At 39.2% G+C, this 22,720-nt stretch overlaps 2 protein-coding genes across 2 annotated transcripts; both read right to left on the reverse strand.

Moving 5' to 3' along the window:
• Positions 1-3,274: 3,274 nt before the first annotated feature.
• On the reverse strand, positions 3,275-9,765 carry CXIP1 (CAX interacting protein 1). Its single transcript, XM_008802963.5, has 3 exons — positions 5,889-9,765; positions 5,217-5,486; positions 3,275-3,511 (listed from the first exon to the last, which is right to left on the reverse strand). The coding sequence occupies exons 1-3, from the start codon at positions 6,130-6,132 to the stop codon at positions 3,456-3,458; spliced, it is 570 nt and encodes a 189-aa protein (XP_008801185.2). The 5' UTR covers positions 6,133-9,765; the 3' UTR covers positions 3,275-3,455.
• A 6,186-nt stretch (positions 9,766-15,951) lies between these two features.
• LOC149751624 (uncharacterized) lies at positions 15,952-18,115 on the reverse strand. The gene is made up of 2 exons (XM_089926384.1): positions 16,306-18,115; positions 15,952-16,207 (listed from the first exon to the last, which is right to left on the reverse strand). Exons 1-2 carry the CDS (start codon positions 17,162-17,164, stop codon positions 16,191-16,193), a joined length of 876 nt encoding a protein of 291 aa, XP_089782510.1. The 5' UTR covers positions 17,165-18,115; the 3' UTR covers positions 15,952-16,190.
• Positions 18,116-22,720: the final 4,605 nt, after the last annotated feature.

The raw sequence follows: 22,720 nt of genomic DNA on the forward strand, positions 1-22,720 counted from the left end.
TGTTAGTTGCATACTTTGTCTTAATGAAAAGCAAGTTCGGGCATTCCCTAGCTTTTAGAGAGAGAGAGAGAGATTGTGAAAATGCTTGTAGCACTGGATGAAGTTGTAATTTCATTATGAGATTGGAAAAAAAGAAAGACCATTAGAATATTTTTTTTGCCTTATTACATCTTTATGATCATGAAAAAACATAGGTTCGTGTAGCCTTTTGTTTGCCCATTCAAAAACCCAGGAAGAAAAATAAACTAGATTATATAACATGCAGGATGAAACTATTTGTTTTTGAAGTTATTTGTAATGTCTTTAACAGAGTGAAAATAAAAAGCAATGAATACCAAAAGCTTTGCTCAAATGCTGTCTTCAACATTAGCCTCCCAGTGGTTCAGTAATTTATAGAGTTACAAAAACACTGCAAAAAATGGTAGCAACAGGCCTTTAATAATTTGATTTTCCAGAATTGCTATTCATTAGCTGAGCTAGCACTGAAAGGGTTCTTGAGGTCTCCATGCTTATCCACAGATGACTAGGTTATGAGCAATGGCCTCTTCGAAAGAAAAAAAAAAGCTGAAAGGATCCTAACAAATTTCACTAGGAGAATGAAAGGGCAATCAGGGAGAAAAAAAAAAACAGGGAAGAAGAAATAAAACCACAACCCAAAGGAGCAAACAATGAGGGAGACACCGCACAAATCTAGCAGTTGCAGTTCCATAGTAACATACACCATCAGACACAGCACACTAATCATGGCAGATCCCAATTCCCAAGACAGTTAATAATATCCCAAGACAGTAACATACACCTGCAGATCAAAACCACTCTGAAGAACTTGCAAAAGGATCTCAAGTGAAGGACACATTCTGAGACCACCTCCATCTAACCTAATCTTAATAGAGAATTTCTATAAGCCACTGTCCTCCTCAAACATAACTTTTGAGATTGACCTTCTACATTTCAAATCCCATACCATGCCTTCAGCCAGTACGCTGTATTAAGAAGAAAAAAAGGCATCCATGTTTGCTGCAATAGAGAATATACATGACAACAAACATTAAGAGGTAGGTCACCTAGTTACCTCTCCTTGCAAAATTATATAGATTGCATTTACTAGAATGAAAGAAATCCTACAACTGAAGCTATCCTTCATCTTCTAAACCCCTCACTTGAATAGTGCGGCTCTAGAGAAAGATCCATAATAGTTGAAGAGCCTTATATAATTTATACCCAACACAAGTCGTTTCCAAGGATGATCTCCTAAAAGAAGCTTCCACTACCATTTTCCCAACAAAGATATGTTAAACTCTTAAAGATTTTTTATACCTAATCTTCCTTGCACTTTAGACTTGCAAATGATATCCCAATTAAGAAGCAAAAACCAACACTGACTGAACTATCACCCATTTACAAGAAAGTTGTCCTTTTGTCAGTTATGTTAGTAATCCCACAAAGGAGCACATAAAGCCCTCGCTGTTTTGCCGATTAGCACATTGGCTAGTTTGATGGGACATAATTAATAAGATTAAGACTCCACCTAGTGGAAGCACCTTTCCCTTCCAACCAGAAAGCTTCTTGTCAACTGTGTTAGTGGCAGCCGATCTTCTTCATGCAAAGAATCTGGTCTAAGTGTTAGGCCAAGATATTCAATTGGAAATTACTCATTCTTACAATCAAAAAAATAGAAGTCAGGGGACTCCCCTGATCAACATCATCACCAAATATATAAGTGAGGTCTTGTTAAAGTTTATCTTCGAACGAGAGAGATTCAAAACCGTTTAATGAAAGCTTTAACTTAACCATCTTCTCCTTAAGTTCCAGGCTGAATATAAGTATGGCATGTGCAAACTACAGCAAATAACCTTTTTACAGGCAAGCCCTTGTCTAGCAATAAAACCATTCTCTTAAGCCATATATATCTTCCCTTCCAAGACATCAGCTATAAGACAAAGGATCACCTTTTCTCAAACCTCTCTTGTATTTATTCCATTTATCAGACTTCCCATTTAGCATGACAGCTTATTTACCATGTACTAAGAAAGCCTTGATCCAATCAATCCATCTAGAGCTAAAACCTCTAGCCTGAAGAACCTTAAGGAGAAACTTCCAGCTGTCAAAACCCTTTTAAAGATGAAGTTTTTATGGCACCAATAAGATTTCCTGTGCCCCTGCAAAGCTGTCAAGAATACACTACATCTTCATAGCAGATTGAGACTCAAGAATAAGATTAGCCAATAATATTTTCAATCTATATGCCAACACTTTTAAGATAATCTTATGGATACCATTTAACAAGCTAATTTCGCCTAATATCACCTAAATTATCTGCAGTTTCTTTCCAAACCAACACACTGTAAACACCATCAATACAATCAACATTAATGCAACCTTCATAGAACTCTTGAAACAGCCTTCTGGAGTCCTCCATTAATGTCCAATATCTCTGAGAATATCTGATTGGCAAGCCATGAGGATATGGAACCTTTCAACAGGAAGATGAAAAATTGCTAGTCTAATTTCTTCCAGAAAGAAAGTATATAACAAACTCCAATTAAAACCTTGCCAAGCATACAAACTACTTCAATCAGACTCACTTCCCTTTCCAAAAAGATCTGTTGAGAACTCATGAAAATATTGGACAATTTTGTTCTCCTTGATTTTATCCCTTTATGTCCAAACGAACAATGAAGTCAACTCTTTTCTTGCTATTAGCAATCTTATAAAAAATAAAAAGGAGATATGATTGTTTCCCTCTTTAAGCCACAAGCGCCTAGATCATTGCCCCTACCATCTCTTCATTCTCCAAAATGCCTTAAATGGAATCATTGTCCATTTTTTTCTCTCTCAGCCTGAGATAAAACTTGACATTCTTCAATTCTGTCTATTTTATGGACTTTCAATTAAGGCACTTCTTTAGATTTTTCTGATATTTTTCCACTCCATTACCTAATTAATGTTGTTAAGAGAACTGACCTTCATACCAAGGCACCTCCTTTGGCTGGATCACCTAGGCTGTAGCTGCTTAAAGCTCTCCTCCCCATTCTATTGACACTGGGAGGGCAGAAGCCCCACATTTTCTCTTGTATGATAGCAAGAATTGAACCTAGATCTCTTGCATGGACACAAGAGACTTCACCTCAGCCAGTTAGCACCTTATAAATATAATAAAGTTGAAATTAGTGTTAGCCAATGAGTTTAGATGAGTTGTTCTTCAATGCAACCAAGAAATGCAGAATTAAATACATAAAGAACTCAAGTAAATACAGCTATGACAAAAAATTGATTATGTCAGATGTTTCAACTTTAAAGCCATAAATTATTACTGAAGTAGAAGAACATATAGAAGTAACATGAAGTTTCGAAAGATACATGCTTCTCACTATGAATACAGATAATCAAGCAAAGAGTTTTAACACCTTTTACCAAATCAAGCATAAGAATATCTTGCTGTAATCCAACACAGGTCAAGAGCACAATGCTTTCTCTAACAGCTCCTGTAATTGCCCATTCTTGTATGCTTCTGTTACACAAAAATATCAAAATTGAAGTGAGATCATGGATCTTAAAGCAAAAGTTCTGGCCAAAAAGCACATGCTAGAGTTCCCTAGTAACCTTCCGAGGCTCCCCAAGAAGTAACATAAAGTTGAACATAATTATGCATGCTTATAATACTCAGAAACAAAAAATTGTCAGCAAGGAAATAAATAATGTTTGGAAATAGAACACAAGGTATGAGAATAGCTAGGTTAAAAAAAGTCATTGTCGAGATTTATCTATTTAGTTCGGAGGATGCAATACCAAGAAACCGGTTTGATATGGAGTGACGTTATGTAGTAGGGTTAAAAGTGTGAGCTCAAGTCTAATGTGAATGAGTTTAATGTACGAGTTATATATATTAATCTTATATATGTATCAAGCACATCAATATAAAATTGTAAGAGTATCATATTTCCTTTTTCCTTCACATTGATGTTGTTGTGTACTGTTTATCTCAAGTTTGAACCATTGCAAGTTACAGGAAATTAATCTCACGGAAATCCTTGGTCCTTTTCCAACTTGCATCCCTAACAAGTTAATTTAGAACCAAAAGATAGGAAAAAACTTAAAATCACCAATCATAAATTTTTTAACCTTTTCCTATTGTAGTATATCATATTTAACCTTAAATAAGAGTGTGAAATGGTTTATGGAGCAATATTTAGACAATTTATGAGCATGAGATGGCTTGACAACCATACTTAGCCCACCGTGTGACATAAAGATGCCTTGGACAGTCATATCTGGCCTATAATAGGGTTGATCACCTCTTGCTCCACCATTATGGGCCATATCTAATGCTAAGAATTGGCTAAAAGAGGAATGAAAAACCTACAGGAATGAATTTCCCTTCATTCTCTATTATCCCATTTCGGCACAGTCTTCTCCCTGGTGATCTCAGTGGAAAAAGTGAATGTGCGCAATGTATGAAAACAAGAGGGAAAAAGGAGAGAGGAAAAAAAAAAAAGAGGTTATCGTGGGGATGAGATACTGTTCTCCATCTAAGGATGAAAATGCTGCAACCACATTGGGCCATAATAACTGCCTCAAATGTTGAAACCTAAACAGCCTCTTTATTGAAATGGATACAAAAGTAGCTCCTGATTCCAATGTTTTCCGCACTAATATGTACCACCCTGTATGAGACATAGCGACATAGAACCATCATCATACTTGTACGAGATCCAATACCGAGATTGTGAACCTTGCTTGATTGTTTTACCCTAACGAGTTAAATAAAAAGTTTCTATAGCTAATTTACTTCAATGGGAATTGATACATTCACTTCTGAGATAGATTGAAGGATGAGCCATTATCAAGTATTGTAGACAAGAGAGCAAAGGAATTGTAACAACAATATTGCCATCCATAACAGGATCGAGAAATTTCACCTAATATGTTGTGTGTTGCCTTTATTTCCCTGTTTACCGTTTTCTTCTTTTGGTTTCTTTTTCTATAGTACCTTTAATCAATTGAGTAAATTCTACTTCTTAACTTTTTCTCTTGTCTTGTTATCCTCTGATTCCTATAGTTATCATTCTTTCTAACAAAATAACGATAGTTCCATGACAGTCAAAGGCGGATATAAATCAGATAGCACTAACCTATAATTTCAAGAGATCTCAATAGAAAGGTCAGAGAAGCAAGAAACCAAAAGGCCACTAAACTATGTAGAAGGATAAGCTTACCAACTGTAATATCACAGCCACCAAAGAACTCCCCATCAATGTAAAGCTGAGGGAATGTTGGCCAGTTGGAGTACTCCTTCAGCCCCTGGCGCAGTATTTCATTCTCCAGTATATTCAGCGTCTCGAACGGCACATTTAGCGAGTTCAATAACTGCACAACAGTGTTTGAAAAGCCACACTGTGGAAAATCCTTGGTTCCCTTCATAAAAAGAACCACTTTGTGTGATTTGACCACCTTATCCAACGTCGACCTCATCTCCGGACTCAACGCTAGAAGATAGTAAATGGAGCGTTAAGGAACTCAGCATTCATTTGAATTCATGAATATCAAAGATACCATGACTATAAAAAAAATTAAGAAAAATCCAACTTTTTACCATAACATGAAAAAGAAAAATAAAAATTGGATTTCATTTGCCCTTTCTCTTCTAAACTAAAGCAAGCCCCAAGAAACTCGGCATTCATTTGAAATCATGAACATCCAAGGTAACATAAGCAAAAAAAAAATCCATCTTTTTCCCCATAACATAAAAAAGAGAGATAGAAACTCCTTTCCTTCTCAAATCAAACAAGCCCCAAGATATCTCCAACAAAAGACAAAGAACGGGGGGAAAAATGTAAAAAGAAGCAAGCTTTAAGACCTAAAAATTGTTCTTGGGATCGTAGTATTACCGGAGAAGCACCGAAACGAGAGAGCTGAGCCGAAACCCTTGGATTGGACTCGCCGTGGATGACCGAAAAGGGCAGCGCATCCGCTTCCATACGGACGAGAGAGGGGCGAAGTAGGAGAAGAAGAAGAGATACGGCATGCGGCCGTAACAACCCTTCTGGCTCCATTAACTCTCCAGGTATAGAGGGGAAGGGAGAATCTGATCGACTGCGTCGATGCGGCGGCGGCGGCTGCGACGGAGGCCATCGTTGGAAGTTCGAGGGGAGCCCGAAGAGCGTACGAAGGCCAAGGGTTCTCAAAGGTGGGACTTGCTCGATTTCGACTGGAGCTACTAATAATAGACCAGATAATCGTTAAAGGGCCCGACCGGAATCAAAAGAGCCGGCCCGGTCTAATTGGCCGATTTAGAGCGTGGAGATGGTTGCATTTACTATTATTTATTTGAAATGAGGCTAGAATGAGGCTTGAAAATTAGGATCATGATGGTCTCCTTCGCGCAGGATTCACCTTCCTTCGCGCCCATTCACCGCCGGATCATCCACTCTCGCTTTGAGAGCTGGGCAGATTGATGAATGATACAGTTCAGAGTACTTTGAGATCTGTGTAGTGGGTGATCCAACGGTGGATGGGAGCTATTGTTGATTGTGTGGCAAATAGGTTGGCCGGGCCAAACACCCATTGGAATGAAAAATTATCAATCCATACATAGCCAATCTGTTGAAAATTTTTGTACCAATATATATATATGCCAGAATTTGAAACCCATACCTATCTCGGCCTATTTAATTAATGGTAACCTAAACCAACCTACAAAACCTCTCTAGTAAACAGGATGTTTCGGGTTTGCTTAGAATTTAGGTAAAACACTAGAATATAGCCTGCATAATACGTAAGATATAATTTTCTTCTTCTTTTATCAACTATTCCTAAAATGTGTTATAGCAATATAATAAATTATAAGAAGTTGAAGATTTCAATAGCTCAATTTTCAATGGCCAAAAAGAAACTTTTATTTTTAATACTAACATCGACATGGAATGCAAAGAACTTTATAAAAGCTAAGGTGTAAATCTTGTCATTAATATCGGTATCATGAATGCTACCCTTATGTAATGCATGAATATCAAATTTTTCTCTTTCTTCCAGCTAATCTTAATATACAATATAGCAATATAATAAATTAAAATTAATAGAAGGCTTCAATAGACAAATTGCAAATTAAGCAACAAATTTTAATATAATCGAGCAGAAACTCCAGCTATTTATACCATTTTTCATATACTAAACAGAGAATTCAGTATAACAGGTTCTATGCAAAAACTCTCATCATTAATGCTGACATCAATAATTCCAGCCCCCACAAAGCACAAGGTATGTTTTTCCTCATTTTTTCCCTCTATTTTTGAAGTGCAATGTAACAATTTAAAAAATTATAATAAATATAAATTTAATAACCAAATTTTTGTTGCACATCAAGGAATGAGCTTTGATGATGGCCGAGTATATTAATATCAATATCACTAATATTAGTTGTCGTTGAATTTTAATAATGATCAAGAGCAATTAGTGAGCCTTTCCAAGATCGAGTTCAATCGCAAAATCAGGAGGCACATGTTGAGTCACCTTAGCAGCAGTTATCTATTTGAGCCCTATGGGTTTGACTAAGTTTGTGCCGACCAGTAATGTAGAGTGTCCATGAACCTCTGTCCCTCTCCAAGTGGAACCCATGCCAAAACCCGCTTCCAAGCCATCATTTTCAAGCTCCTCAACAACTAGACAGGAGGTCAAAGTAAGAAAACTTTATTTCCTCATTCATCACCTAAGTTCTATTAGTTAACTCTCTCTCTACAAGCAATGGCTGCAACCATCCAGTCCTCAACTCACTCGCCAATGTGAAGGCTAGGCTAGCCACACAATCACCCAACTTATCTTGCCTTGCACCTCATTTGAAGTTCTGAAGACTAAGAGAGCCGTAGAAAAGGAGAAAGTAGAAAAAATTGAGAGAGTTATGTGCGTTTTCATGCCACTAATCTGTACAACGAATGGTCCTTTAATAAAGAGTGAGGCCAAAGGGAGTAAGTACAAAGCAGTACAATAAAGTACAAAAGTACAAAGGAAGGAGATGTATAAAATGTTTCAATATATCTCAAAATCTCCCTTCTCAAATTGAAGGTGGTGACGTAGAAACTAACTTGAGTTTGCTAGTAAGTTCACTAAGATGACCTAGTGGGTGAGACTTCATGAAGATGTCAGTAAGCTAATCTGTAGAAGTAATAGATTGTAAGTGGAGAATGCCATCGTTGAGATGTTGCTGGATAAAGTGGCAGTGCGCTCATGGAAGACACCGTTATGGGCAATTTGAATGGCACTCTGATTGTCACAATGAAGGGGAGAACTAGAGAGCCGAGGAGCATCCATGTCAGTCAATAGTCAGCGTAGCCATAAGAGCTCAGAAGTCGCATCGGCAAGTGCATGAAACTCAGCCTTAGTGGTGGAACGGGCAACAACTGTCTGCTTCTTACTCCACCAGAAAATGAGAGAAGACCCTAGTAAGAAGCAGTAGCCCGTAGTAGAATGACGATCGGTAAGGTTACTGGCCCAGTTTGCGTCAGAGTAGGGGCGCAAGTCAAGAGAAGAGTGAGATAGGTAGTGTAGACCATGAAAGAGAGTTCTCTTGATATAGCGCGGCATTCGAAGGACAATGACATAATGGGGAGAATGAGGTTGGTGCATGAACTGACTAACCATGTGAACTGCATATGCAACGTCTGGCCATGTAGCTGTAAGATAGATAAGACTACCAACTAGCGATCTGTAAAGAGTGACATCGGGCAGAGGCATACCATCAATGAGATTAAGTCGAGCATCATACTCTAATGAAGCGCTGGCCATCTTACTAGGAAATAAGGTATGAAGTTTATTTGGCCTGAGAGAGATAGTAGCCATCTAAGAAGGACGTTACCTCATTGCCAAGAAAGTAATGGAGAGTACCCAAGTCCTTCATCTCAAATTGCTGACTAAGAAAGTCTTGAAGAGCTTGAATGCCAGTGGCGTCATTACCTGTAATGATCATATCATCCATATAGAGAAGGACAATGATGGTGCCAGCATCAGTCTTCCGGAGGAACAATACAAAGTCACAGGAACTGAGTACAAACCCTTATTGTGCAATCGCATAGCTAAACTTGGCAAACCAAGTTCGTGGAGCCTGTTTAAGACCATAAAGAGCACGATAAAGACGACAGACTTTGTGAGGAGGGTGCTCATAGTCAGGAGGAGGCTTCATATAGATTTCTCTATAAGGTCGCCATGGAGGAAGGCATTTTTGACATCCATCTGAAATAACCACCAATGCCGAACTACAATAACTACAATTAAAGATTTAACAAGGTGAGTCTAGCAACAAGAGCAAATGTCTTCTCATAATCAATATTGTGCTCCTGAGTGAAGCCCTTTGCAACAAGATGAGCCTTGCATTGTTCAAATGCTCATCTACTTTAGTCTTAATCTTGTACGTCCATATGCAATCCACTGCAGACTTTCCAGGAGGTAAATCCACTAGATCCCATGTATGAGTTTTGGTAAGGGCATCTAATTGTTTGGACATAGCCTTCTGCCAAAGAGGGTCAGCACTAGCCTCACGATAAGTTGAGGCTCATGAAGGGTGGCAAGGGCAAAAAAGCAATGGTAATCTCGTAAGTGTAGAGGAGGTGCGCTTACCCAACTAGAACAGCGAGGTTCGACAGTTTGGAAGGGCTCGTGTGGAGTTGGCTGGACCTGGGGTGAGTCAAGAGCATATGATGTCGCAGGATGATCAACAGGCGTATCAGAGTTATTGGGAGCGGCCGAAGACAAATTGCTTGAAGAGCTTGAATCACCTGCAAAAGGGTTAGTGGACTCGGGAAACAAAGTAATAGATGGATCAATGAATATAGACGAGTGACTGGGGTAGGCCGAAGGGAAAGAGGAGAGACTGGTAAAGAATTTGTGTTCCGAAAAGTCCACATGACGAGAGAGCCACAGGCGCTTGGTTACGGGATCATAACAACGATAGCCCTTGTGTTCAATGCCATAACCAAGGAAGCAACATAGCCAGGAACGAAGCTCCAACTTGGTGCATTCATATGGGGGAAGGAGAACAAAGCAGACACAACCAAAAACTCGAAGAGAGCTATAGTCAAGGGGTTGACTATGTAAAAGCTCGAAGGAAGTTTTATTATGAATAGTGGATGATGGGACATGATTGATGGTATAGACAACGGTGAGAGTAGCTTAACCCCAAATATGTTCAAGAAGAGAGACTGAGATGAGCAGCGATCTTACTATGTCTAAGATGTGACAATGTTTATGTTCTGCTCATCCGTTCTGTTGGGAAGTGTAGGGACAACGTCGATGAGAGACAGTACCATTTTGCTGCAAGAACTCTAGAAAGGATTTCTCATTATATTACATGGCGTTATCTGATCGGAGAATTTTAATGGTACGAGAGAACTTAGTTTGCACCATTTTATAAAAATTTTTGTAAGTGTCAAATAATTCAGAACGCTTATGCAAAAAATAAATCCATATGTAATGAAAATAATCATCCACAAAAATGACAAAGTTGCTCGATCCCCCTTCAGTGGGAATTGGAGTTGGTCCCCAAATATCAGAGTGGACAAGATGAAAAGGAGCAGAAGAAGATGAGTCACTAGTTTTAAAAGGTAAATGAGTTTGTTTGCCTAATTGACAGGAGAGACAATCAAACTTAGTAAAATCTATCGATCCAAGGTGACTACTGGAAGCTAACAACTAAATGCGAGGCAACGAGGTAGGGCCGAGGCGAGAATGCTAAAGACTGGAGGAGGTGGTAGAGCAGCAATAGGTGGAGACACCATGAAAGGGATTTGCAAGTGATCTAGCTCAAACAAACGACCAATCTTATGGCCTATGGCCTGTCCCAATTAACTAACCCGTTCATGGATCTGCACATCACAACCTCGATTAGTAAAATGAACTTTAAAACCTAACTCACAAAGTTGGCTGACAGAAGGTTCAAAGGCAACTTAGGTACCAAATTGAAGAAAAAAAATATCCCGCAAAATCCGATAAAATCGGATGCCAGGTCAGAAAATCAGTTTTAAAATTTTATCTATTTATTTATAACAGGTAATAAATAACATAACTATATTATGTTTACCATACCTCGATCCCGCAGCGGAAGATGGTCAAGGTACTCAGGAACAGAATTTCGTACAGGGCCAAGTGCTGGATCAGATACTGGATCAGATGCTAGATCTGGTACTGGATCGGGAACTGGATCTGGAACTGGATCTGGTGCCGGATCTGGTACTGATGGATCTGGTGCTATGCGAGGCCCGGATGTACGGACCCTCTACTTCACACGCACGCCAAGAAATGCAGGAAGGTAGGATGATGTCTGTATAGAGCAAAAACCCTTTTGCAAATAAACCCCTGGAAGAAAAGAATTTCAAAAATTCCTTCTTCCCTTTTTCTTTTTCTTTCTTTTCCTCTTTCTTCCCGTTTCCTTTTCCTCTCTTTTCAAGCTACTCAAAAGATCATGAATCTCCCCTCTCCCCAGATAAAATCTCTAGCAAAGAATGAAGAAAAAGCTAGCCTATTTATAGGCAAAGACAAGGCTGAACCAGGGAAGATAAAACGCCAAAAGGGAAGAGTGAACGCCAAACGTTTCATGATTTTATTGGATTTTTTGAACCGTTTGATTTCAATTAAATCAGTCCTATATTAAAGAGGTTTCAAAACCGAAGAGACACGTCTCTTCGGATCTTCAAATGGTAGCCGAAAGAGGGAAGATCAAGCGGCCTTCGATGTGTTCGGAAGAAGAAGAAGAATGCGGTCCACGGGAGAAAGTTTGCAGAAAATTGGTCCATGGACCGAGGAAGAAACCAGAACGTGTCATTCAAATAGAGGGGCAAACTAGTAAATGGTTAATTCAAATGGGCTGAATCAAATGGGCTTGGGTCCATTATTGATTCTAAACCAAATTGAAGACCAATTTGAAAGATTTTGGATCCGAAAAAATTCCACATGAATCTGATTCATGTGAACTCCAATTAGTTCAATTTTCAGATCAATCCGAGTCACACTTGGACTAGAATAAATATGGAATAAATTCTAATAAAATCATCATTAAGCCCAATTACATTCATTTGAATCCAATTCAAAAACAAACTCAACAAATGAGTCCAAATCAATTTCAATTACATTAATTGAAACTTGATTAAGCCAGAATACAGACATAATTAAATACACATCCATGAAATTCAGTATGTACCTCATGTTCAGTGCTAGCTGAACATAGACAAAACCAAATTTCAAATGACCTACAATTTAATTCTCAATTAAATTGGATCAAGTCCTTCCTACTTAACTTGACTTATGTGCGTGACTCCGATAGGTTCGAACACTAAGCCGGTAGTACATAAACCACTCCATGCACTAATCGAGGTGACCATCTAGCAATGATACCCGATGTCCGGATAGGTCGAATATGCAAAGCAACATTCAAGAACCCATTCATATGGTTACCGCATAATTCATCCTTTTGACCAACGATGCTCAAGATGACCTAAAGTGAACTGTCACACTTTGGTCCGGTCATCCATATTGTATTTCAATTAATTAAATTCAAGTGACCAATCACTTGGTTTAACCTGGCCAAGGTTTTACTAAATTGAAACACAGCGAAACATCAACTCCTATAATCTGGAGCGGTCAATCCCTTCTTGACTCATACACAGACTTCGCGAGTACTTGACTGCACCCAGCAACTTTTCAATATCTGAATTAGAAATTCAGATCGTTCAGTGCCAAAGTACAGTGAGTTGCTTGCAAGTCACCGTGATAGTCTCAGGTCTAAGGGATACTTATGCCCATATGCTTTGTGAGCTAACTCCTGACAGTGGAGTGCTCAACAGGTGAGTCACTGTTCAGTGACGATGTACTCCTACATCTCACCTATATGCCATACCAGTGTCTCCACACTCCTTGGTTAAGAGGATAACCAACTAAATGGCATACAACGACCTATACTTGACATAGCTATTGTCCAATTAATAGCTTGTCAATCGGTCGCGAACCAATTTAAGGACTAAATGATAAAACCTCCTTTATCCACTAAATTAGTCCTAAGGACTTCATCACAATACACAGGAGTTCCTATTTGAAGATGCAACACTTGTGATGAAAAGAATGCCAGAATAGATTTTATTATTCATTAAATAAAACATATATATTATTCTTACAATAAAAATTGGCTTTGGGACACAATTCCCAACAACTCCCACTTGAACTAAAGCCAATTTGTACAGTATCTAATACCCATCTTCGATTTGTGATAATCGAACTCCTTTACAGAAAGGGCTTTAGTGAATGGGTCAGCTAGGTTCTCCTTTCCATCGATCTTTTGAAGATTGACGTCACCTCGTTCCACGATCTCTCGTACAAGGTGGTAGCGACGCAGAATGTGCTTGGTTCTATGGTGGGACTTTGGCTCCTTTGCTTGTGCAATGGCTCCAGTATTGTCACAATACAAAAGAACTGGACCGTTGATTGAGGGAGCAACACCAAGTTGATTTACAAACTTCTTGATCCAAACAGCTTCCTTTGCCGCATCTGATGCAGCAACATACTCTGCTTTGCATACGGAATCGGCTACTGAATGCTGCTTGGAACTTTTCCAGCAGACTGCTCCTCCATTCAGGGTAAACACAAATCCTGACATACTCTTACTATCATCATGGTCTGACTGAAAACTAGAGTCTGTAAACCCCACAAGTTTTAAGTCGGATTCTCCATAGATTAACCATTGGTCCTTAGTATTTCTCAAATACTTAAGGATGGTTTTCACCACCTTCCAATGGTTCTCACCCGGATTAGACTGATACCTACTCGCTTCTGCTAGTGAGTAAGCAACGTCCGGTCTTGCATATGTCATGGCGTACATGATAGAACCTACTGCAGAAGCATATGGGATTCTACTCATACGCTCTCTTTCTTCGGAAGTTGTCGGACAATCTTTCTTAGAGAGAGAAATTCCTTGGCCTATCGGAAGATAGCCCTTCTTGGAATGCTCCATGTTGAACCGCTTCAACATAGTGTCGATGTACGTGGATTGGGATAATCCAAGCAACCTCTTAGATCTATCTCTATAGATTTTCATCCCTAGGATGTAGGATGCTTCTCCCAGATCCTTCATGGAGAACTGTGATGACAGCCAGAGTTTCATATTTTGTAATGCAGGAATGTCATTCCCAATTAAGAGAATGTCATCCACATACAAGACAAGGAATGTGATCACTGAACCGTTAGCCCACTTGTAAACACAAGGTTCTTCTTCGTTCTTAACGAAGCCATACGTTTTGATAGTTTTATCGAAACGTATGTTCCAACTTCGAGAAGCTTGCTTAAGTCCATAAATGGACTTTTGTAGCTTGCATACTTTGGACTCGTCTGTGGATATGAAACCCTCAGGTTGTATCATATACACCTCTTCTTCCAGCTCTCCATTTAGAAAAGCTGTTTTCACATCCATTTGCCAGATTTCATAATCCATATATGCTGCTATAGCTAGCATGATCCGAATAGATTTTAGCATTGCCACAGGGGAAAAAGTCTCGTCATAATCGATACCATAACGTTGACGATACCCCTTGGCAACCAGACGGGCTTTATAGGTCTCCACCTTTCCATCTGCGCCTCTCTTTCTTTTGAAGATCCATTTGCACCCTATGGGTTTTATCCCTTCGGGTGGATCAACTAGTGTCCATACACTATTGATTTCCATGGACTCCATTTCGGATTTCATGGCATTAAGCCACAACTCAGAGTCAGACCTCTGCATAGCATCCATATAGGTGATCGGATCCTCATTGTTCTCATCGAGCTCAATAGGATCCGCGTCATGGACCAAGAAACCGTAGTATCTATCCACTTGACGCGGTACTCTACCGGATCGCCTTAATGGTGCTTCTACATTGGGCTCCGGGTTTGATCTAATCAAAACCGATTCTGTGGATTCAGTAGATTGTGTTAAATCTTCCACCTGCTGAACTTCACTAAGTTCAACCTTAGAGGCAACAATTCCTTCACCAAGGAATTCCTTTTCCAAAAATGTTGCCTTAAGTCCTACGAACACCTTTTGTTCATTAGGAAGGTAAAAGTAATAACCCCTAGTTTGCTTGGGGTACCCTACAAAATAACACTTATCGGACCTAGGACCCAGTTTGTCAGTTTGAGAACGTTTAACATAAGCCGGACATCCCCAAATCCTAAGGTATGAAAGTGTCGGCTTACGCCCAGTCCATATCTCATATGGAGTCTTCTCAACAGACTTACTTGGAACCTTATTTAGTATTATACACGCAGACTCTAAAGCATAACCCCAAAAAGATAGAGGCAGACTAGTAAACCCCATCATGGATCGAACCATGTCTAACAGAGTTCGATTCCTCCTTTCGGATACACCATTATGCTGAGGTGTTCCTGGAGGGGTCCATTGTGAGAGAATCCCATTCTCCTCTAGATAAGTCAAGAAATCACCGGAAAGGTATTCTCCTCCTCGGTCTGACCGAAGGATCTTAATACTCTTTCCAGTCTGTTTTTCTACTTCATTACGAAATCGTTTGAACATTTCAAATGATTCCGACTTATGCTTCATCAGATAGACATACCCATACCTGGATAGGTCATCTGTGAAGGTTATGAAGTAGGCATAATCACCTTTGGCACTTACGTTCATAGGTCCACATACATCAGTATGTATGAGGCCAAGAACATCGCTGGCTCGTTCACCCTTTCCAGAAAAAGGTGACTTGGTCATTTTACCCAGTAGACAGGATTCACAAGTTGGCAATGATTCACAATCATTGATTTCTAAAATGCCTTGTTGGGCTAACCTGTTTATCCTGTTTTTGTTTATATGACCAAGCCGGCAATGCCATAAATAGGTTTCATTGACTTTATCTAATTTAGGGTGTTTATTAGATGTGTACATTACATTCACAGGCAATGATAGAGTATAAATGCCATATTTTATTTGTCCACTGAAAATTTTAGTATCATTCAAAATGATATCACAAAATCTTTCATTTATATAAAAGGTATAACCATTCTTGGCCAAAAAGCCTACAGAGATGACATTCATCAAGAATGCTGGACAAAAGTGACAATCATCTAACATAACTACTCCAGACTCAAAAAACAACTCAATGACTCCTAAAGCTAGGACTGGAACAGATCTTCCATCACCAACATTTAGGAATCGATCGCCGTTCTTGAATCTTCTACTTACTTGAAGTCCCTGCAAAGAATTGCAAATATTAATTGGACTTCCGGTATCCAATACCCAGGTAGTAGAATCATAAACAGAAAAATTACAAGGTGTTATCATATAATTACCTTGTGCAGCAACTGTTTGCTGCATTTTCTTCTTTGGCCTGTTTGGATCAAGGGACGCTAAATAAGCCGGACAGTTCCGCTTCCAGTGACCCTGCTTCTTGCAGAAGAAGCATTCTGCCTTACTCTGATCAGATTTCTGCTTCATAGTCTGTTTGGGCTTAGAGACCCCAGCACGAGCTTTCTGCACCTTCTTCTTCTTTCCTTTCTTAAAGGAAGAAAGTCCTGCAGAAGTCCCACCTACCACATTCACCGACTCCTTTTTGAGTTGGTGATCCTTCTCATAGGTCTGCAGTAAACCTAGCAAACCATGATAGGATACTTCAGGTTTAGTCATTCTATAATGACTAAGGAAGGTCAGGTAGGACTTGGGAAGTGAATTCAAAATGGCATCCTTGCCCAATTGCTCGTGCAAAGGAAAGCCAAGTTTACTTAGGCGATCAATTTGTTCGACCATGTACAATACATGATCGGTGACCAATGCCCCTTCCCTCATGCGGGCATTGAATATAGCGCAGGAGGTCTTATGTCGTTCAACATCATCAGGTGTGCCGAAAGACTTCTTCAACATTTGAAGGATTTCCACTGGCTGCGCTTCCTCGAATTTACGACTAAACTCGTCATTCATCGAGGCCCTCATGATGCAACGCACTGTAGTGCGATCGTTGAGCCACTTCTGATAAGCGTCTCTGATTGCACGTGGTACATTGGCTGCAGGTTCCTCAGGTGCAGGATCCGATATCACATACAGGATCCGCTCATGCTCTAATACTATTTTCATCTTTCGATACCAGCTATCGAAGTTAGGTCCATTAAGCTTATCATTGTCTAATAGTGTTCGGAGGGATAATGAGTTAGCCATATCTGAAAGGAAAAACCAGAGCTAATTAGTATATGATTTATTTTAATTCTAAAGACTTGGACTTCAGTCTAAAGATTTCTCCCACTATTTTAGTCAAATTTTTAGCCTCTACCTTTAATTCGAGGAATTACTTTAATTCCTTAGCGGGTACTAGAATCCACATGGACTGTATACAGGCCCGAGGAAAGCTCGGCCAACCCATATGCATCTAAGGGTAGGTACATTACCAATTATTTCTCTAAATAATTTCTAGTATTTTATTTTGCCCCAGGTGGTAATCAGTAGGCGGAGGCCTCCACTGAAAATCCTGGTCAGATCCAACCATTAATGAACTAACTCGATGACACTACCTAATGTATGATCAGGCCCGAGGAAAGCTCGGCCAACCTAATCACAATCAGATAGCTCAAAGAGCTATCATATAATGAAGGATAATTCCAATATTCAGATGAACACCAGACGGAAGCGTCCTGCATGTCCAACTGAAATACTGGACCAATTATCATCCATTTTAATGGGAGGCTATGACCTAGTTATCTATATAACTATATCATTTTAAGGACCTAATAATTTAGAGGATTTTAGAGAGACCGATAATTCTATATCCTCCCACTGACTGCACTGAGTCATATAGAGGACATAGAATTTCATTGGTCTATGGACATCTAAATTAGTCATACTGATTTCCTTATTGACATTGGTGAGTACCAAGTCTCAAGATATCTAAATCAAAGCTTGAACGACCATATTGGCCAGGTAAGAGAGATCACGGGAGGGTTCCGCCATTAACCGTCTTTCCTAGACACCAACAGAGTTGGCCAGGAAAGAGGTAGCCCCAATTAATAACCGTAGATCCAACTTGCCTTAGACACCAAATGGTATGTCAAGTTGATTTAGATAGTCATTAAGAACTCAGGCTCGACCACTGAGCCACAATCAGATCCAATTGAAGTGTTTGGACATGATCAACTAAACTATTGAGTTTGATCAAATTAGAAAAATGAATATAGTCTAATACAACTATTGATTCCAATTCAATTCTAACATTAGGTCTAACCTAATCAACTAATCTGATTGTGCTAACCCATGCCCCAAAACCCATGTTCAAATTTAAATTTTAAAAATTTTTAAATTTTAAATTCAACATTTAATTCTTTATTAAATGTATTATGATCATGGATTCAAGGTGTCAATTTATTCCAAATATAAACAATTTATATTTAAACTTTGTGGTCATAATAAATTTAAAACTGAAATTTCATAAATATCAATTATGCATAATTTCACAAAAATAAACTATTTATTTTATGATACAAATTAATCTCAATTTTGTGCTAGGACAACCTTTTCACTATAAGGGGTTAACCTTATAGCAGGACAACCTTATAATTCAGCACAAGATTGATATTTTATCAATAAATCTAGATCTAATCTAAATTTAAAAATTAAGTCATGCGTAATTCTAGATATTATAGGCCAATTCCATCGGCCAACCTGGCTCTGATACCAATTGAAGAAAAAAAATATCCCGCAAAATCCGATAAAATCGGATGCCACGTCAGAAAATCAGTTTTAAAATTTTATCTATTTATTTATAACAGGTATAAATAAATAACATAACTATATTATGTTTACCATACCTCGATCCCGCAGCGGAAGATGGTCAAGGTACTCAGGAACAGAATTTCGTACAGGGCCAAGTGCTGGATCAGATACTGGATCAGATGCTAGATCTGGTACTGGATCGGGAACTGGATCTGGAACTGGATCTGGTGCCGGATCTGGTACTGATGGATCTGGTGCTATGCGAGGCCTGGATGTAAGGACCCTCTACTTCACACGCACGCTAAGAAATGCAGGAAGGTAGGATGATGTCTGTATAGAGCAAAAATCCTTTTGCAAATAAACCCCTGGAAGAAAAGAATTTCAAAAATTCCTTCTTCCCTTTTTCTTTTTCTTTCTTTTCCTCTTTCTTCCCGTTTTCTTTTCCTCTCTTTTCAAGCTACTCAAAAGATCATGAATCTCCCCTCTCCCCAGATAAAATCTCTAGCAAAGAATGAAGAAAAAGCTAGCCTATTTATAGGCAAAGACAAGGCTGAACCAGGGAAGATAAAACGCCAAAAGGGAAGAGTGAACGCCAAACGTTTCATGATTTTATTGGATTTTTTGAACCGTTTGATTTCAATTAAATCAGTCCTATATTAAAGAGGTTTCAAAACCGAAGAGACACGTCTCTTCGGATCTTCAAATGGTAGCCGAAAGAGGGAAGATCAAGCGGCCTTCGATGTGTTCGGAAGAAGAAGAAGAATGCGGTCCACGGGAGAAAGTTTGCAGAAAATTGGTCCATGGACCGAGGAAGAAACCAGAACGTGTCATTCAAATAGAGGGGCAAACTAGTAAATGGTTAATTCAAATGGGCTGAATCAAATGGGCTTGGGTCCATTATTGATTCTAAACCAAATTGAAGACCAATTTGAAAGATTTTGGATCCGAAAAAATTCCACATGAATCTGATTCATGTGAACTCCAATTAGTTCAATTTTCAGATCAATCCGAGTCACACTTGGACTAGAATAAATATGGAATAAATTCTAATAAAATCATCATTAAGCCCAATTACATTCATTTGAATCCAATTCAAAAACAAACTCAACAAATGAGTCCAAATCAATTTCAATTACATTAATTGAAACTTGATTAAGCCAGAATACAGACATAATTAAATACACATCCATGAAATTCAGTATGTACCTCATGTTCAGTGCTAGCTGAACATAGACAAAACCAAATTTCAAATGACCCACAATTTAATTCTCAATTAAATTGGATCAAGTCCTTCCTACTTAACTTGACTTATGTGCGTGACTCCGATAGGTTCGAACACTAAGCCGGTAGTACATAAACCACTCCATGCACTAATCGAGGTGACCATCTAGCAATGATACCCGATGTCTGGATAGGTCGAATATGCAAAGCAACATTCAAGAACCCATTCATATGGTTACCGCATAATTCATCCTTTTGACCAACGATGCTCAAGATGACCTAAAGTGAACTGTCACACTTTGGTCCGGTCATCCATATTGTATTTCAATTAATTAAATTCAAGTGACCAATCACTTGGTTTACCCTGGCCAAGGTTTTACTAAATTGAAACACAGCGAAACATCAACTCCTATAATCTGGAGCGGTCAATCCCTTCTTGACTCATACACAGACTTCGCGAGTACTTGACTGCACCCAGCAACTTTTCAATATCTGAATTAGAAATTCAGATCGTTCAGTGCCAAAGTACAGTGAGTTGCTTGCAAGTCACCGTGATAGTCTCAGGTCTAAGGGATACTTATGCCCATATGCTTTGTGAGCTAACTCCTGACAGTGGAGTGCTCAACAGGTGAGTCACTGTTCAGTGACGATGTACTCCTACATCTCACCTATATGCCATACCAGTGTCTCCACACTCCTTGGTTAAGAGGACAACCAACTAAATGGCATACAACGACCTATACTTGACATAGCTATTGTCCAATTAATAGCTTGTCAATCGGTCGCGAACCAATTTAAGGACTAAATGATAAAACCTCCTTTATCCACTAAATTAGTCCTAAGGACTTCATCACAATACACAGGAGTTCCTATTTGAAGATGCAACACTTGTGATAAAAAGAATGCCAGAATAGATTTTATTATTCATTAAATAAAACATATACATTATTCTTACAATAAAAATTGGCTTTGGGACACAATTCCCAACACAAATATGTACCACCAATTATGAGATTGGAAGTAGAAATTGATCCAATATGGTTAACAGGTAATTGACAGTATAAATAATGTGGTTAGGGCTGAGGGTAGTTTTCATCGAAAAGAGATTGGAATCAGATGTCATATGATTCCATATGATTGCAACAAGCTGAATCTATAAACCAGGAGTATTTACCTGAGGTGATAGATAGGGCGCGAGTCAAAACCTGGTGGATTAAAGTCTCAATTTCAGTTGCAGTAAAAACAGTGGTCTAAGAAGAAGACTTAGGAGCAGATGAGATAATTGAAGCAACCACAGCAGCCTGCCAGAGAGTACCTTGAGACTCGCGAGCCTTTTTCCACAGCAACTTCAGGCAATCTTAGACGACATGACCATCTTCTTTGTAGTATTTACAGAAGAGCTTTTTGAAAGATAAATGGGGCTTTGGTGCAGAATGATTAAAGGAAGGCTTGCAAGCAGCAGCCCTGACAATCTCAGCAGACTGCAACTTCATTGTAGAGCAGTGATTCTCTTCAGAGATTAGTTCTGCAACTTCATTGGGGCACGATAAAGGAGGGAGGCCTGAGTAGATTCAAGATCATCTCGTAGAGCCATTATGAAGTGCATGAGCTTCCTATGATCACGATATTGAGTGAAGAGCTCTATGTCGGTGGTACAATGCAGTTGTGGTTCTGTGGTGGCCAGCTGATCCCAAAGATTAGTGACTTGAGAATACAAATCAGCTATAGACTAACCTGGTTCCTGACGCATCTAGTAGAGCTTGGTCTGATTTGAAACTGGAGTGATGCATCGTTGGTGCAGTTGTATAGGTTCGCCAAGAAGTCCCACACAGCTTTAGTGCTTCTGAGCTTTCAAAGGAAGCTGTGAATGGAAGGAACTGAAGTGTTGATGAACCATGAGAGAATCTTATACTGATTACTTTTCCATTCCTCCAAGTGAATCGCATACTCTGTGGTGGATTCAGACGAGGTTTTCTAAGGCTTAGGAAGTCCCCCAAAGACATAACGTCATAGTTTTCTTTCTTTAAGAAAAACCGTTTATATTTGGTCCCATCCAAAATGATCTCAATAGGACGAGTAACATCATTTTGGAAAGCCATAATTGTTGCGAAAAGAGAGGCCCGGAAGTCAAAGTCAACAAGCAAAAGCTTACATGGCGGAAGACGTGAATAAAACTGAGGCGAGCCGCACATGGAAAGAGTGCCGCGCATGAGATTTGGCTGGATCTGGAGTGGCAAATGCACGAGGTGCGTGGGGATGCGTGCGGCGGCAGTTGAATATGAAGTTTTGCTGGATTGAAGATCGGCGTTGGGCGAACAGCCTTGCGGTGTTGGATTGCCGAGATCGATCTTCGAACTACTCCAAAAAGGCACGAAGATCTTTGGGAACTGTGAGAGGGAAGGAGAAAACCCAGCAAAGCTAGGGTGAACTCTCACGAGAGGAGAAGCTTGTGGAGGCATCAAAATTTTGGCAGCTCTGATACCATGTAGAAAAGGAGAGAGTAGAAAGAATTGAGAGACTTATATGTGTTTCTATGTCACTGATATGTACAAAGAATGACACTTTCTTAGAGAGTGAGCCAAAGGGAGTAAGTACAAAGTAGTATAATAAAGTAGTACAACAAAAGTACAAAAGTACAAAGGAAGGAGATAATGGAATGCTTCCATATATATTAACAAGAACGATTCCAAGCATCATCAATCTTAACCTAGAATACCTTACGAGCCCTCTGAAAAATGACCAAAGTTCAAAGTGCAAATCAATATCCAGCTACAGACTGTCGACCTTCTA

This window comes from Phoenix dactylifera, chromosome 11, assembly GCF_051530095.1.
Source record: "Phoenix dactylifera cultivar Ajwa chromosome 11, Ajwa_hap1_PhDact_Kaust_v1.1, whole genome shotgun sequence".
Classification (NCBI taxonomy): domain Eukaryota; kingdom Viridiplantae; phylum Streptophyta; class Magnoliopsida; order Arecales; family Arecaceae; genus Phoenix; species Phoenix dactylifera.

Excerpts from the sequence above, each read along its gene's own strand:
- CXIP1 (XM_008802963.5), bottom strand. The coding sequence starts at position 6,132 with ATGGCCTCCGTCGCAGCCGCCGCCGCCGCATCGACGCAGTCGATCAGA. Across the intron at positions 5,487-5,888 it reads CTCGTTTCGGTGCTTCTCCG|CGTTGAGTCCGGAGATGAGG; the intron begins GTAATACTACGA and ends ACTATCTTCTAG. Across the intron at positions 3,512-5,216 it reads TGGCTGTGATATTACAGTTG|AAGCATACAAGAATGGGCAA; the intron begins GTAAGCTTATCC and ends TTTGTGTAACAG.
- LOC149751624 (XM_089926384.1), bottom strand. The coding sequence starts at position 17,164 with ATGGCTAACTCATTATCCCTCCGAACACTATTAGACAATGATAAGCTT.